This window comes from Lepidochelys kempii, chromosome 5, assembly GCF_965140285.1.
Source record: "Lepidochelys kempii isolate rLepKem1 chromosome 5, rLepKem1.hap1, whole genome shotgun sequence".
Taxonomy (NCBI): Eukaryota; Metazoa; Chordata; order Testudines; family Cheloniidae; genus Lepidochelys; species Lepidochelys kempii.
Genome location: NC_136384.1, coordinates 15110383 through 15128598, shown reverse-complemented (window position 1 = coordinate 15128598; position 18216 = coordinate 15110383). Strand labels below are relative to the sequence as shown.

Here is an 18216-nt window from a genome sequence, read left to right as displayed (position 1 = left end):
CTTTGATACCTGGAAAGATACTGAAATAAATTGTTAAACAATCAATTTGTAAGTACCTAGGGGATAATAGGATAAATCATGCCAAACCAACCTAATTGCCTTCTTTGACAGGGTTACTGTCCTAGTAGATGGGGGGAGGGGGGCAGCAGATGTGATATATCTTGGTTTTAGTAAGGTTTTTGATACAGTTCCACATGACACTCTCATAAGTAAACTAAGGAAATATGATCTAGATGAAATTAGTATAAGGGGGTTCCCAACTGGTTGAAAAACTGTACTCAAAGAGGAGTTATCTGTGGTTCACTGTCAAACTGGGAAGGCAGGGTACATTTAGTGGGGTCCCAGAGGGGTCAGTCCTGGATCTGATAGTATTCAATATTTTCATTAATGACTTGAATAATGGAGTGGAGAGCATGCTTATAAAATCTGTAGAAGATACCAAAATGGAAGGGGTTGCAAGCACTTTGGAGGGTAGGATTAGAACACAAAACTACCTTGACAAATTGGAGAATTGGTCTGAAATCAGTAAGATGAAATTCAATAGAGACAAGTGCAGAGTACTTCACTGAGGAAGGAAAAATCAAGCGCACAACTACAAAACGGGGACTAATTGGCTAGGTGGTAGTACTGCTGAAAGGGTCTGGAGGCGATAATGGATCACAGATTGAATATGAGACAACAATGTGACGGGATAAAGGCTAATATCATTCTGTGGTGTATTAACAGAAGTGTTGCACGTAAGACACAGGAGGTAACTATCACACTCTACTTGGCACTGGTGAGTCTCACCTGGAGCGCTGTATCCAATTCTGGGCGCAACACTTAGGAAAGATGTGGACCAACTGGAGCGAGTCCAGAGGAGGGCAACAAATATGATAAAACTTTTAAAGAAAAGCTGATCTACGTGGGAAGATTAAAAATATTGGTCATGTTTAGTCCTGAGAGAAGACAACTGAGGGGTACCTGGTAACAGTCTTCAAATATGTTAAGGACTGGTACAAAGATCACTGTGATCAGTCATTCTCCATGTGCACTGGAGGTAGGACAAGAAGTAATGGGTTTAATCTGCAGCAACAGAGATTTAGGTTAGATACTCACTTTCTAACTAGAAGTTAAGCTCTGGAAGAGGCTTCACCATCACTTCCCGAGGTCCCTTCCAGCCCTACATTTCTATGATTCTCTATTCTTGCACAAATAACTGGCAGTCTCCCCTCTTCTCAGTGTTACTCACTAGGTCCTGTAGTGAGGCCATGTATTCCTAAGCCTCCCACATTTTTTTTTAAACAAAATATACTACTGAACATTCTGCTACTGAAAGGGGTGCGGAGGGGAGACAAATTTGACAAGAAGCCAGGGTGCAGTGGAGAATGGGACTGTCTACAAAGAGACTGGGACAAGGAACTGGAGGGGAAAGGGAGGGAAATGGGATGGGGACAAAAGCTTGACAAGAAGTCCAGAAAAGGAGGCGGGGACTGGGAACCTGTGGAGATGGGGAACACATAGGCTGGATGGCGGGCAGCTGGAGGCTGTCAGGGAAGAGAGACAGATCAGATGAAGAGCCAGAATTCCCAGGACTGGAGGTGAAAGTGACAGGGGGAACAAGCAGAAGAATCTGTGCCCACTACAGCTCAGATCCCTTTCGAGCCTGGAATGGAACTCATGATTCCTGATTCTCACCATTTCGCTGCTGTCAGAAAATATCTGTGAAATCTACCGGCAAAGTGTTTCACCCATGCTCTAGTGCTGGTCCACACAGAGGATGACAACCTACTATTGCTATCCGTTACTCCATTAGCTCAAGTGGCAGAGGCCTGTGTGGTGGATCTAGGACAGTCTTTTTGTTCTGTGGGCAGCACCTACCACAGTGCGGCCCTGGTCCATGACTAGGGTGCCCGGGTGCTACAGTAAATACAAATAATAAATATGAATAAAGGTTCCAACCATGCTGATGACCCATGTGGGTTTCAATATGATGCCACATGATGGAATTTCAATGTTTTCACTTAGTTTTTTTTTAAACCTAGGAAATTACACACAAAAATTCATTAAAAGAACATTAATATTACAAAGTCAAGCACTCATACGTTAGGAAATGTCAGAATTAAGGTAGTCGATGCAACTTTATTCAGCCCCCTTGTGTTTCTGCCCGATGACCAAGAGGCAGTCTTTACTTACATGATCACATACTATTTTTTCCCACAGGGCCCCTGTCTCATTCAATGCACAGGAAGGAGATGCTCTGGGGTTGCATCAGGTTTGGGTCGTGAAGGAGGCTGTTATCTGTAGGATCCCTGGCTCATCTGTGGCAGAGGTTGGAAGGTGTGGGTGTGTAGTGAAGAAGGCAGGGGATTACAGAAGACAAAGGAGGGTCCCATGCTTAAGGCAGTTGAATGCTGCTCTGGAGAAGTGGATTTTATCTGTGCCTCTGCCACAAAGAATCCCTACATGATTCCGAGCAAGTCACTTAAACCGAACTTTCCACAAGTGGTCACTAATGATGTATTCTCGTTTTCTGGGTGCCTGGCTTGAGATGCTGGGGCCTGGCTTGACGAAGTGCTGAGCACTCACAGATGCAACTGAAGTCAATGGAAGCTGTGCTTTGAACATATAAAGGGCACAGGCAACCTTCATTCGGGCATATCCTAACTTCTGAATGCTTGACTTTGCAATCTTGATGTTCTTTTTAACATAGGCTTTTTTAAAGTGGAATATAAAATATAAAGTCAGTCGGGTAGCATGGCACTGTGTGCATAGTGATGGGACTCATATTTAGGATTCTGGGCCCCAGGCTTGGTTGAGACTGAGCGTGCAGTGTATATACCTAAGGTGATGGCTCATCTCTAGGGGCTCATGAGACGCTCCAGACTGAACTGATGACTGCCAATCAGAACATCGCATTGAGGGTGGTGCAGGCCTATCATAAGGGTGGTCAGCCAGGGGGAAAGCAGAAGCAGCATGTAAGGAGGGAAGAACTTTGGAGGAGGGAAAGGGGAAGAAAATCCTCAGCAATTAAAAATAAAACAGGGTAGTTGGAGGAATGTCACTCTTTGAGCAGAAAGTGTCCTGTGTCATGTAGGAGCTTGGGGGAAACCGTTGTAGCCCTATCTTAAGGCATTTTAACATCTCGGACGGGGGACCAAATTCTAGCAAGATTCCACTGTGTGCAGTAGATGGGACCTTAAATGGATTTTGTAACCATGTCCAAAGCTTTAGCCTGGTTACCGAGCCCTGGAAAAGTCCTGTTTAGATGAGAGATAGGAATTGCACTGGAAGTGAGACAGGGAACAACTGAGTTATATCTGGGTCCCCTGACCCAATTTGATGTGTGCTTCAAACAGGAACTCAATACTTCACCCTTGTGGTAATTAAGTGGTTAGGACATTAACTTAACATTTCACTTGTATAATGGCCCTTCCAGGAGCTCAGAGCCAGCACACACCATGCCAGGCATTTGCTCAGTACTGACTCATGTTGAATCACCAGTGTTATTTCAGATATTCCCCACCTCATATTGGTCTGCCTTGACTATACATAGCTTGTGATGGGACCACAACACAAAGCAATAAAGCTGCAGGATGTAGTTTGCTATATTCAAACATAATGAAACAGACACATTCATGATGGGAATACCCTTGTCACAGAAAAGGAGTTGTGGGATTCTTGATGATTATAGGTGGTCAGGAGCTTGGTTTCACACCTTGGCTTGGGTTATACGCAGTACAAGGCTGCAGGAGTGAAATTGTGGTCCCTCTTGAGAGCTTCCAGTTTTGGTTGCAATGTCCCTCAAATAAACAAACAAGTTAAAAGAATAAATATAGAAAAGAGGGCCTGATTCTCCACTGCTTGCCCTCCTGTCACCATTTACCTCTGAGCAGAACAAGTGCAAAGGGGTGGGAGGGGGCTGAAAACACCACCGTACTGATTTTACAACCATTTGGTACAGGTGTGAACAATGACACACGGAGCAAAGCTGTGGGGAATTTGGCTCAGAATATCTGAGGTCCCAACAGCCCATTCATACCTCCATGGAACAGCAAAGGACAGCGTCTTCTTTCACATCCTGAGATTGCAACAACTGCAAGAGAGAGAGAGAAAAAGAGGCAGCCGGTTATTAAAGCATACCTTGTTTCTACTGCCTTATAATCCCTCCCGTACCAGACTGCTCCTTCCATGTTTTAACCTGTGTTCGCTTTCCCCACAGCCACAGCAGGGAAAAGAAGAAAGTGGAGGGGGAAAAGGAATGATGTCTCTGGTGTGAATGAAGAGACACAAGGCCAGAATGCAGCGTTTCCACGGTTGAGATGGAGGAAGCAGAGCAGAACATACACAGTACATGATAACTTTCAGGGTACATGTTAAGTATGTAGTGAGAGTTTTTATGACGTAGGTTACTGTACACAAGGAAACGCGCTAAGTCCCACCAAGTCATTTCACTAAACATCCATCACATGATAATTTTCAGCCATTAACAGTCTGGACTGCAGTTGAAGCAGTAAGTAGAGGTGAAGGGCTCTCTATGCCCTTTCCAAATTAGAAAGCATAGGAAGCATTATGACTTTGCATCCTGAACCTGATGGTCTCTTTCAGAGCAGTTCTTTTGAACAATCCTAGAATTATGTTGCAGGAGAGCATCATTTCCTACACACACAAGCGCCAACTTCTCCTAGCACTGGTGGGTGCTCGCGTCCCCCCCCCACCCCCCGGCCCTGCTCCAACTCCACCCCTGCCCCGCTCCCATTCCAACTCCTTCCCCAAAGTCCCTGCCCCAACTCTGCCCCCTCCCTGCCCCTACTGGACCCCTTCCCCAAATCCCCACCCAGGCCCCGCCTCTTCCCCACCTCCTCCCCTGAGCGTGCTGCGATCCCGCTCCTTCCCCCTCCCTCCCACAGCTTGTTACGCGGCAAAACAGCTGTTTCGCGGCAACAAGCCTGGGAGGAGAAGCGGGGATGCGGTGCGCTCAGGGGAGGAGGCGGAGGTGAGCTGGGAGGTGCGGAGAGCTTGGCTGCTGGTGGGTGCAGAGCACCCACCAATTTTTCCCCATGGGTGCTCCAGCCCTGGAGCACCCACAGAGTCAGCACCTATGCCTACACGCAGGGATTGATTCTACTTCCACCACACCGATTTCACACCTGTAATTCCACTGACTCCCAACTGTGCCTAATTGTGGAACCACTTCCAATTGTGGAGCACTGAACTCACAACTGTGTCTTAGACTAAAACTTTCTCCTAAATCACTAGTGCTTACTGAAGATAGTAGGGTGGATTTTCACGGGGCGTGGAACTGTGGGTTGGGAGTGGGCATTAGTGTCTGGCGAATGGAAATAATGGGGAGGGGGGGAATATATGTTTTCACCCCCCCCCTCAAAGTTTTCTGTCCCCGCTGCTCACACTGAGGCAAGAGAGGAACGGGAGCTGGCGGAAGGGCTGGAGCGGCCGCAGCAGTGCATGGGATCAGTTGGCTGCCAGGGAGCAGGCAGAACTCCCTGGCAGTCCAGTCCCACCTTCCAGCGGGTTGGGACAGGGTCCTGGCACTATGGTGGGCAGGAGTGCATCACCATACAGAGTGAAGCCACCGAGGGTGTGGGGGAGCACTGAGGTGTCCCTTAACAGCCTGGCGCGCTCCCCACTTCTCAGGAGTTCCTCTTGCTCCCCCTCCCTGCTCCCCACACAATGTGATGTCGATGGCCCAATAATCTAAATGCATCAATGCAGAATCCCCCACAATGCTGGGTTTTGCCAGTGTGGATAGTGACATTTCCCACCACCTTCTCCATTCAATATATTTTGTCAGCACCAGTTCCAGACTTTGCTCTGCCTTTTCTACTCTTATCCCAAATGTGAGTTTCTTCGTTGGTTTTACAAGCATGAGCAATTTTAAAGAGAAACCAAACTCCTGGATTGGAAGGATTAGATTTTTCTTGGTAAACACTGATTTCACTGTACACATGTAAACCGATGAAAGAATATTTCCATCAACAAAAATCATGATCTACAGACTGGCAAAGTAAGAAAAATGCTGCTTGAGAATGACAGTTTGATTTAAGGGGATTTACTTTGTATATTTTTACGTGATGTTGACAATTTGTGTTTTTTGAATATCAGCATCTACTGTCATTAAATAATTACTGTGAAACCCCCTATTCTAGGAGTCCACCATGATTTCCTGCAACGGTGCAAATTTAAATCAATAAAAATAAAAAAATGCTTAAACCCCAAAATTTTGCACAAATATGAAAATGTAAAATCAATAAAACTTTTAAAAGTTTTAAAACAAAATATTATCTGTCAAAATTATAAAAGAACAGAGGGCACAGCCAGCTGATCAGTACCGGAGTTTATTCATTGATCTGAACTGTAAGTAATAAGTTACAAATTTGTTAATTCAGTTTGGAGTGGAGCTGTGGTGAATGATGATTTCTGAAGTGGCCTTTGAAGAACGCCTACCATACCTATCAGTATCTAGAGGAGTGATACATTGTGAAGCATGTACAAGAGGAGAGACATGGTGCATGTGGATGTCTGGGGGAACGTGAGGAAACTCTCATTGTGAGGGCACCTGAGGGACAGGGATGTTTCTGGGATGGATGGGAAACAAGGGAAAGAGGAGGGAGAGATGGGTTTACAGCTAGAGAGGAAGAAAGGAAAAGAGAGGAGGAGAAGGAGGAAGCAGCTGCTGAGGGAAGACAGCAAGCATACACTATGGACCAGGCCATGGGCAAGCTTAGTCCCTGAAAGAAAGATGGCCATCAACAAGTTTAGGCTTGAAATTAGACAAAGATTTCTAACTATCAGAGGAGTGAAGATCCAATGGGAGCAGTGGGGGCAAAAAACCTACCTGGCTTCAAGACTGAGCTTGATAAGTTTATGGAGGGGGTGGTATGATCAGACTGCCCACAATGGCATGTAGCCAATCTGTGAATGGTAGGAGCAAATATCCCCAGTGGCTGGCGATGGGACATTAGGTGGGGAAGGCTCTGAGTTACTACAGAGAATTCTTTCCTGATGTCTGGCTGTTGGGTCTTTCCGAAATACTCAGGGTCCAACTGACCACCATATTTGGGGTCAGGAAGGAATTTGGCAGAGACCCTGCCTCACACTGGCAGAGACCCCAGGGTGGGGTTTTTTTGCTTTCCTCTGCAGCAGGGGTCACGGGTCACATACAGGTTTGAACTAGTGGCAATGGTGGAATCTCTGTAACCTGAAGTCTTTAGAGCATGATCTGAGGACTTCAGAGGTCATGGGTCTATTATAGGAATAGGTGGGCGAGGTTCTGTGGCCTCCAAAATGCAGGAAGTCAAACTAGATGATCATGCTGGTCCCTTCTGGCCTATGTGCCTATTAGCTGGGAGCTCAGGAAGACCAGGGGTTAGGAAGAACATTTTGGGCCCATCTGCACTGGCCTCCCAGCTATCTTCAAAGACCAGATTTATACATGGCTTCTGCTAAACCTGTTTACCACAGTGAGGCGGGTCAGACAGTTGGTCAGTCTGATGTGGGTCAGACCAAGGTTGGTCTTGTGGCCAAAGCACTGGACTGAGACTCAGCCTAGTGCATGCTTTTAAAATACTGTTTCTGCCCCATCTACCTAGCTGGCTTAAGAGTGTGGTAAATCGGCCTAGAGGGAATTGTGTTTAAAGCCAGCTCATAAACATGGCTGTGAGGTCAGTGTGTAAACAGCCATTAGACAGGTGGGAAGGAACAGCGTAGAGAAAAGGTAGTGGTGAACGGGGGCCCTTTCAAACGCTGCTCTATGGAGAGGGGACAGATGGGGCAAGAGAAGGGGCCCTTCCCACCTGCTATCATAACAAGATAACGATAAACACGGAGCATTTAAACAGTGCTGGGGTACTGCCTCCTCTCACACTGTGTTTGCAAAAGCGGTTTTCATAGAATCATAGGCTTCGAAGGGATCGCAAGGGTCATCTAGTCTAACCTCCTGCGAAGATGCAGGAGTTTAGTCACATTACGCCCTGTCTGCACTGAGGGCTGGACTGTGCTAGACAAAACCATTTATAAAATGGGTGATTTGTGTAGCACAGGCAGGGCTGAATCAATGTCTCCTGTGCTAGCTTAGGTGGCTGTGCGTAAGCCTCCCTGCCAACAGAAATAATAGATCTCTAAGCTACTCCTCAAACCTAAGGGGGCTAACCTGGCGGACACACCTCATATTTGCATGCAAGGACTACTGGCTGGTTAGGTCTGTGCAGGTGGGGTTACAGAACTCAGGGACAGGGATTTTGTTATTTGGCCAGTGATTTTGTAATCCTTTTCAAAGGAATGTTATTCTGATGCTCACTGTGCTTCTCCCTTTGTCTCCCTGAGTATCCTAGGCACAGGAGAAGAGTCTGTGGGGCTGGCGCCCCTGCTAGACTGCACGCTCTGAACGCACCGGCAGGCTGGTACGGCTGCCAACAATCGTGTTACCCTTGCTGCCTGCCTCTGCAGCCCTGGGATATCTCCTCTGCATCTACCCTTTGCTCCAAGGCCCCAGCGCTGAACTGCGTTTAAGAGCCATATCCTGAATTCCCATGGCATGTGTGACACCCAGTCCCAAGAGGAAATCAAGTCAATGGAAGTCACATGCATGCAGAGTGTACAGTTTGACCCTGAGGTAATGAAGTTTGCACCATTCAGCTGTTGTTGGAATTGCAACTTTGAAGTGTCTGGCTTTTGTGTGATCAAAGTCTCAACCTAATTAATTGCATTAGCAGTTTAATGTATTTTATCCAAATGTATTATTTATGCCTATTATGTAAGCACCCTTCCTACAGTCTAATTCTGATCTATATTTTAAAATGTATAACTCGCACACTGTATATGCTATATTTGCAGAATCAGTACCACAGAAATCAGTCGTCTTTCCAAAAGAGGCATCTATCAGGACAGCTAAAAAAGGTGGAAGAAGGAGCTTAACAGAGTAGAGAAGACAGAGTAATGGGGAGGAGGAGCAAGAGGCAGACAACAGCACAGGTGAGAGGAGACTTGCACACTTCTCTGTCTAACCTGTAATCATCCCCTGGAGGCTTGGACTGTCCTAGGGAAAACTTCCTTTTGCTCCTGAGTCAGTTCCTCATATCAAGCGAAGCTGTGGAATGAGAGAAGCGGTGCCTGCTGGAGAGTAGACAAAGAGTCTACTTGATTTCCTAACAGGAGGAGCCGCATGCCAGAATCTGCCTGACTGGTCAGATAATACCCAACCTTTGTTGCGAAAGGATTCTCATTTTTTGCTGGGGGTTTCTGGTGCTAACAGCTTTGTAGATTGGAAGGAGACACCCCAAGAACACGAATTTAGATCTCTGGAAGGGAGGGCTCCTGCTTCCAAATTTCTGTATTCCTGTGACAGATACAGCATATGCCAATATGTTTGGGAAGGCTAGCATGTCTGGATGGTCTCAGAGGGTTACATGTTTTCATGAACAAATGAAAATAAATTTTATAGGCTCTCTTCCTGGAAATAATGTGTGTTGTGCGGTGAGAGTGATTTCACGGGAGCTGTAAGGCATTCTTCCTAGAATTCATTAATCTCTGCACGCAAATGGCCCACAATTTCTTTTACAAAGTAGTCCAAGAAAAGATGCTTTACATCGACATTTTTGTGTGTGGCAAAGAAACAAAAACAGATATGTGCCTGGCATGTGGAGATGACAAACTGCCACTGTGCCAGTAGATGCTCCCAGAGCACAATTAGCCTTCAGTCCATGCCAGTGTTCTTAACATCCACTTTGGGACAAGACAACCTATTTCTTTCAAAAACTGAAAGCATGTTCACACTAGTGGTGGTACCTTGCATCAAAGGAATCTCAAGTGACTTACAAACGGAGCTGAAGTCTTACTGTATCCCTAGGAGGATAGGGAAGTATTGTTATTTCCATGTTACAGAGGTAAACTGAGGCACAGATCAGTTAAATGTCTTGCTCGGTGTTATCCGAGACACTAGCACCATGAACTGAATCTACGGACCCTGACACACAGTCCCATGTTCTTATCACTAGACCACATTCTGTATGAAGTAGGGATACATGAACATTTAAACGTACAGCTTAAGTCCAGAGGCATACACTACACTGCCTGCTTACTGACATTATTCCCGAAGGCATAGTGCTAATTACTAGAGCTGTGTAAAATATTTCATGCAAAAGAAAAAAAACATTTGCCATAAAGTTTCTATTAACACGAAATGGGCTTGATGTAAGAACACAGATAGAAAGATACACATTTCATCTCCATGAAATTGTCATTCAGACTGGGCACAAAATTTTGCACCCATACAGACAACCATGAACATTTCAGCACGTTTCAAAATTATTTATATTGTGGAGGTCAAATTGACTGAAGTCAATGATATTTCTTCTAGTTCCCTGACTGGCTGAGTCTCCCGCTGTGCTCAGCAGCGCTAGCAAAAGCCACTTAGGATGTGTCTATACTGCGTCTGGGACCAAGCCTCCCATGTTGGTCGACAGACTTGTGTAAGCGGGACTCAAGTCTCAATGTCAAAATAACATGCACGCAACAATTTTTAGTGCACTAGTGAGAGCCCTGCTAACCGAAGTCTGTGGGGCCCAGGCTGGGAAGCTCCCTCTCAGAATAAGTGTAGCCAAACCCATGACTCTATTTCTACAAAGAAGGGGCTGCCCTTTGTGTGCTCACTCCAAGTCCGTCAGGGGAACCCTCTTTCCTCCCCCACCCGCCCCAAACACCAGTGGTCTGTTATTTTTCCAAGGGTCATTTGCTTAGTGACCATTGCAAGACCTTATAGGGTTTTTTGCCTGTGCCCTGATTTCTGAGAGCCAGTTGTGCAGCGGTGCACGTGGGAAGATCATGGACTTAACTGAGCCAATGGGAATTGTTACAACTCCAGCTTTTATTGTCACAAGACCAGGGATGATGAAAACAGCCAAGTGGGGGGCAAATTGCACAGTGCAAACCAGGATGTGGGGGATGAATAACCAGAAAACACCCTGCCAGCAAATCCAGTTTGAAGACTTCCACAGTCTGTACCAATTTGGGATCGGTTTGGAAATGTTAGTGCTCTGCCTACCAAGGTATCAGAAGGTCAAAGAGCCGGCTCCGTGCTCCCACTGAAGCCAATGACAAACTGCCATTAATTTCAAGGGGAACAGGATCAAACCCAATTCCTCAGATGGGATGTTTGATTCGGAGTTAAGGGCAGGGCTACACTGGAAACTTCAAAGCGCTGCTACGGGAATGCTCCCATGGCAGCGCTTTGAAGTGCGAGTGTGGTCACGTGCGAGCGCTGGGAGAGAGCTCTCCCAGGGCTCCTGGTAATCCAGGGGATTACCTCGGAGCCTGTCTACACTAGCGCTGTAAAGTGTTCAGACTTGTTGCGCTCAGGGGGGTGATTTTTCACGTCCCTGAGCCAGCAAGTTAGAGCACTACAGAATGTAAGTGTAGGCAAGCCCTAAGGCTGTGAGCAAAGAGAGATACAGTGGTCTTGGGGCTCAGTGCTTCTGAGACATTACTTTGCCTTAGGCAAAGCAAAGGACCACTGGGAATCACTGCCTTTGCGGGACCATGCTCTTGTGTCGTCACAGGAACTGCCCCAGTCTCCCCCACTAGCAGCAGCAGGTCCACAGAGCAATGTGACTCACCACTCAACTCTGATTTTCCCCTGAGGCTGCAGAACAAATTATGATCGTTTTTTGGAGCGGGCCCCCGTGGCCTGCTGAGCTGCTCCCATTAAGTGTGTGTGTGCGCGACATCCAGACTTCAGACAGGCAGGATGAAGTCAGAATAACCACTAACCATGGGACCAGAGGATGTGATCTCATCCCAAGGGCCCAGGGAGATAAAAACCATAGAAATATAGAGAGAGACCACTGCACTTGATTGCAAAGGGCCCCGCCCGGGCCTGCAGGACATTCCTGAATCCTGTAAGAGTGCATGGCGGCTGATGCAAATTGCAAATCATTGTTTACATTCAGCTGAAAGGTCTTGGGGGGCTGACAATGCCTGGCATGAAGGGTGAAAAATGAAAACAAAGCCACCTGAGGAGTAAGGACAATCCTGTGAGATGATATCTTGCTTCACTTATCTGCTGAGAGTACTTCCTCTCCATTCTGAATGAGACATAAATGCCCCTCCATCTGCTCACTGAGGAAGAATGGCAATCTGACCCACACTCTCCCTCTCATGCTCCTTATTTGAGGCCAAATTCTGCTTTCACCGACACTGGTGGAAATCCACCCAAGTCAATGGCATTACTCTGGCCTGATTTTGATCTACATGAAACTGGTGCAAACCAAGAGTAACTTCATTAAGTCAAGAGTTACACAAAAAAGCATGAAACTGGTGGAAGTGGTTGACAAAAAACAGGCTCTCTGGAATGACAATAGTGAATGGGAGCAGCATTTGGACCTTGATAACTCTATCTTTTGCATCAGGGCTACTTGGTCAATCTTCATAGTTAAAGAAATGTTATTGTCATTACAATACTTAATGGATGGGATTCAATACAATCCCATAGCTTTCTAAGATTATGTGATCCTGGACACAAAACGTTATACAGTGCAACTGGGACCAAAGATATCATAGAACCTTCTGCAACGGAATCTCTGTTTCCCCCCCTACCCAGTATCTTGAGGTGAGACAGATTACAAACTCTGTTCTCTGTCTTGCCCTTGCCCAAAATTAGAGAATAAGGTTATGCATTTAATTATTGATGTAAAATTATTGAGTCTGCACTCTACATTTATATGTCAAAGAGAGACAAGTTCCCTGCCCTGAAGAGCTTAGGATCTAAATAAGAAAATCACAGACCAAGACAGGCAACAAACAATACTTCAGGAGAGGGAGATGATGAATGAGGAGGAGGGAGATGACACACAAATCTCCCCCAACACCTTCCACTGGACTCAAGAGGACAGGAGAACTCTTGAGGTGATATATACCCATCACAGTACATGATGCAGTCTCTGATGTCTACCTCTAGCAATCAATCTCTAGCCTACTGATTCAAGCTGGGCACAGAGTTTTGAGCTCCTGGAACCTTCCAGTGTCAGAGTAATGCACAGCTCCAGGACAAACAGGTAGCGGAGGAGGAAGGTTTTTGAACTGGAAAGAATTTTTTTATGTACTGAATATGCCTCCAAAGTGCTAATGAAGTCTCCCTGTGAAAATCTAAAGCAGCCATGTACAGAGGTGAATTGTGGCACTGGGATTTCTTGGTTGCCAAACCTCCATAAATTATTATCAATAGTAAACGCTAAAAATTAGGCTCTGTAAGGGCACAGTCATATAATAAAAGTGTATGTAGTGGAAACAGAGCAACAACAATTACTGTCTCTTAAGCTGCCTGGCTGGAATATCTGATGACCCATCCCTGACTTCCCCCAGCCTTCCCGCACTTCTTACAAACTTCTGTTACAATGCACTACTGTGTCAGGGAGACAGGGACAAGACTAAAGTGACCTTCACTATTAACAGAAAGTGGCATGAAAAACATTAAAGTTTGAAGACATCCCTGCTAGGAGCTGGGCTGTGGCATTCACGCCGTGGAGAATAAAATCTCCCACAGCTCTGAGACACGGGGTGAGCAGATGGTCAAAGGGGAAAGCCAGGGCACATGCTGCTGGGGAGGGGAGAGTTTTCGAGATTGGGCCGGGGGAAGGGGGGAGAAGGAGGTGAGCAAAGGAAGGTTTGGCTGGGGAGGGAGGAGAGGGAGTGAAGTTAGTTCACTCCCCACTTGTCAGCCAAGCCATCTCTTTTCTCTTTTCCCACACAACAAATAAAGACCAGGGCCTTTACCCCTCTCTCGTTACCCCCTTTAGTCCTTTTTCCAGGGCCCAGTCCATTCATTCTATCCATGGGCCCAGCTATGCTGTATCTGTGAATCTCTCCTGCTCCAATCCTACTCTCTTTCTCTCTCCTTCTCTAGATTTTACATTCTGCTCCTCTTCCTTCTCTGTTCTTATATCTTCTGTGCTTTTGTTTTCTCCTTTTCCTTTCCCTCACACCCCTCTCTTCTTGTTCCTTCTCTCTGCCTCCCCACAGCCTTCAATCTGCTTCCTTTTGCCATTTCCCTTTGGAGCGCTCACTGCCCCCCTCCCCTCACACTCGCAAACAGGGAGTGTAACGCTCATTAACTCCTCTCTCTGTGTCTTTCTCTCATTCATTCCTTTGTCTCCCTCCTTTCCCCCTAGAAACAGCCACCTGGTTGTCTCCACACCTCCTGCCACAATCTGGTGCTCATCTCTGGTGTAGGTGAGGTGGGGAGAAGCCAGGATGACAACCAAGGCTGGGTCAGTAGGCATGTGCATGTGGTAGAAATGCAGCTGAGGTGCCTGCTGCCTTGTTCATCACTTGGGGCAATGCAGAAGTGACCTGCTGAGGATGGCTGGGTCCAGGTCTCATGCAGAGGGCAGGAAGCAGGGTGGTGACAGTCCTGGTGGGAGAGCAGCCCTTAAGGCACATAAACAATCAGCTAGCCTGCTATCAGTTTCACTGGCCAGAAGCTTTGCTAGGGTGCCAAAGGCCACAGGGATTTTGAAGAACTGGGACAAAACACTAATTTTTGTAAAACTAACTGAAATACCAGGAATAGCACTGAAAGGGAGACATTGCTGGTTTTCAGACACAAGCCACCCTACAGAGGCTTAATGCAAACAAACAGATATAGCAAACATCTATTTCCTTCCCCTTTGGATGAAGGTGTCTGATTTTATTTCCCTACATATGAATCATTTTCTTCCCGAGAGAGGGCCTGATTCTGATCTCAAGTACTCTGAGGTGCATCTCCACTGAAGTGTATGGAATAACTGGTGTAAAAGCAGTGTGAACTAAAAGTCACGCTTCACCCATGTCTTTAATGCTACAATATATAGAGGCAAATTCTGTCTCATTCTATTACTAGAAGAAAAATTTTAAAATCCTATCATCTTATTATACTGCCAAAGACCCTCATTAGTCTCAAAGGGTTGATTTTTTTTAAATGTGAAAGATTAAAAAAAAACAAAAACAAGGACAACCCAACACTTTAAAAGCTGCAATTTTCTTCCCCAAACAGCACCACCCCCCAAGCCTTCTGACAGAAGTTGGAAAGGTTCTTCCCCAGTCTTCCTCTAAGGAAGACAGTGAAAAGATGGTATCCTCTTGACTTTTAGACATTGATTACCAAGTTAGATTATTTTTCTAAATTACACAGTGTGGCCCCAGGAGATAACACGAATTCAGAGGAGGGAGGGAAAAAGATGAAGTCTACAAAAAACAACTAGGTAAGTTCATGGAAGATAGATCCATCAATGGCTATTAGCCAGGATGGGCAAGGATGGCGTCATCAAGTGATCCTGTTTGCCAGAAGCTGGGATTGGATGACTGGGGATGGATCACTTGATTACCTGTTCTGTTCATTCCCTCTGGGGCACCTGGCATTGGCCACTGTCAGCAGACAGGATACTGGGCTAGATGGACCTTTGGTCTGACCAGTATGGCCGTTCTTATATTCATATGACACAGCAGACTCAGGCACAGGGGAAAGGCAATTAGACAAGGAGTATTATCCTCTATATCCATCACCCTGAGGCTCATACTTAACAGCCTGTACCATAGGCAGTGAAGTAATGGGTTAATGCCAGCACTTTAAATGAGACTGAAATGGAATGGTCTCTGCCAGCCAGACTACAGGGATGATGCACAATTGCAAATATGTAAATCTCCTACTCTCTGATTGGCTGTGAGGTCTGCTCTCTCCACAATCACTGGATGGTTATTCATCAATACTGGTGTTGTGTAAATCCTTGTATGCTGATCAACTGAGGCTCGTTAATGCCCACTCAGAGGCAGAGTTTTTGACAATCACTGCAGAGTTATGTAATTAAAAAAAAAAAACGCTCAAAACACGCAACATTGTTAACCCCTCAGCTGGTCTCGAACCTCCCACTTCTGTGTAAGACTTTTAGGAAGGCAGCAGCAAAGAGATTCCAGTGGCATGTAGCCTCTGCCAATCTCCTTGAAGCTCTGAGTCTGGCTTCCGGATAAATCATAGCACAGAAACAGCCCTGGTTCCATTTGGACATCCTCCTTGAAGAGAGAGAGAAGACAGTGATACTCAGCCATTCGATATTGCTAATCCACCTGCAGCTGTTGATGGAGTGGCACTGAGATGGCTACCATCTTTCCATTCCATCAGTTCCCAGTGAATCGTGGCCAGCCGCCCACGCTCACTTAAAGACTTGTCTTGTGGAGTCTCACAGGACTCAGTCCTGACATTGCCCTTCTTTAATGTTTATGTACAACCGTTAGGTGATACGGTCAGACAAAACAGGCTGCTCCACTACCAGATATACCCAAAACATACACTTCTGTGCAGTCCCACAGGGCAGGAAGGACCCCATGAAAAACTGCTGGCTCAGACTGAACCCAAGACAGACTAAAGTTGTCATAGTTGACAGAAGGACATTATTATTTATATTACTGAAGCACCAAGAGGCCCCAGCTGAGATCCCATTATACTAGGCACATGGTATGAAACAGTCCCTGCCTCAAAGAGCTTACAGTCTAAATAGACAAGACAGGACAGACGATGGGCAGCAGACAGGAAATACTATTATCCATGTTACAGATGGAGAAAAAAGCATGATCAGGTTAAGTGATTGGCCAATTGTCTAAATGTAGATCTCCTGGATCTCAGCCCTGGGTCTGAACCACGGCACCGTCTCTCCTCTCTTCCACTGAATGCATCCGATGAAGTGAGCTGTAGCTCACGAAAGCTTATGCTCAAATAAATTGGTTAGTCTCTAAGGTGCCACAAGTCCTCCTGTTCTTTTTGCAGATACAGACTAACATGACAGCTACTCTGAAATCTCCCATCCTGAAACTCAGGATTGCCACCATGATTGTGAAGCAATTGCTTTCTAGTCTGTTTATTAGCAGGTCTACCTACAAAATAACATGGTAAATCTATGGAGCACTGCTCTTCCCCCACAAACTCTGTCTCCCTGCTCCCCAGGCACCAATATGAAAAGATAAAACTGGCTTAAACTACTGATTCCTGCTCTACTGAAACTCTGGGAAAAACTCCATGAGCCTGACCCTGAGAGATGGTGAGCACCCACAAGTCTCCGCTGACATCATTACACCGCATCTCTTTGGGAATCAGGCTTTTACTCTGCATTTCCCACAGGTGTGCTGTCGTCGCCCTTCTCCTGTTTGAACCAGGCAAGCGAGGGCTGGATACAATAAGGTTGCTGTAGTTAAAAGAAAAATGTAGGTATAGGTGAGGGGTTCCCTCCTGACCACCCAGCTTGAGGAGTAAGTAATCTGTACCCCTCATGTGGAAATTCTGCGATGTGAGAGGCAGTATGGTCCCCTGGACTGGGTGCTGGGCTCAGGAGACTTTGATCCTGGCTCAGCCACTGTGCATCTTCAGCAAATCACTCCACCTCTTTCCTTTCATCCCCATCTGCTGTCTTGCCTATTTAGAACATTGGCTCTTTGGGGCAGGGCCTGAGCTCTTACTGTGCACAATGGAATCCCAGTATTGGTTGGGGCCTCTAGGTGCTACTGGAATATAATGCCCCTTTGCTGGTCATCCCTGCCTCTCATCCCATCTGTTTCCATTGTTCCTATTTTATGATCATTCTGAAAGAGGTCCATTGCCACGAAGGAAGAGAAACACGGCTGTGCTAGTAGAAGCCAACCCCCTTTGGATGTGCTCCTGTTTTCAAACTTCGTTGGTTTTTTTTTTTTTTTTTTTAAAATAGGAAATGGAAAGAAGTAGTTGGCAGAATTTAGAGAAGTGGACGTTTAAGGCCAGTTGAGTTTCATTTGCTTATGCCAGGGCTGAATTTGATCCTTAGAGTTCAGTCACATTACTGTCTCTTCATTGGTGCAAGAACAGAAATTAGAACACTAACCCCAGGTATCCTGGGAAGGATGAGTGCGGGAGAAGGGATGTGTCCCCACCATGGTACTCTGGGAACTATGAGTGTGTGAGAGAAAGATCGTTTGTTGCAGCCTTGTGGATTATAGTTACTTTAAATCAGGAGGATGAAAGGGGGACAATTGTACGAGGGCCCCAAGCTCAGGGGAGTCCCCCAAACATCTGTAACTGGGGTGAAATGGGAGGGCATGGGACCCCAGTGAACATGATGCACCAGGGCCCCAGATTTCTCTCGACAGGCCTAATCACTGGGCTTTCTGAGCAATGCCTTTGTACAGAGGGATAGAGTTTAGGGCCACCAACTGCACCTGGCACAATTT

General features: G+C 46.2%; 1 protein-coding gene across 7 annotated transcripts in view; it reads right to left on the bottom strand.

Moving 5' to 3' along the window:
* The window catches only part of CTIF (cap binding complex dependent translation initiation factor), a 347978-nt gene that overhangs the window by 11863 nt on the left and 317899 nt on the right, over positions 1-18216 (bottom strand). For all 7 annotated transcript variants that reach the window (XM_073343500.2, XM_073343502.2, XM_073343501.2 and 4 more), the window contains one exon: positions 4022-4075. In XM_073343500.2, the coding sequence (XP_073199601.1) occupies positions 4022-4075 (54 nt within the window). The remainder of the gene's footprint in view (positions 1-4021; positions 4076-18216) is intronic.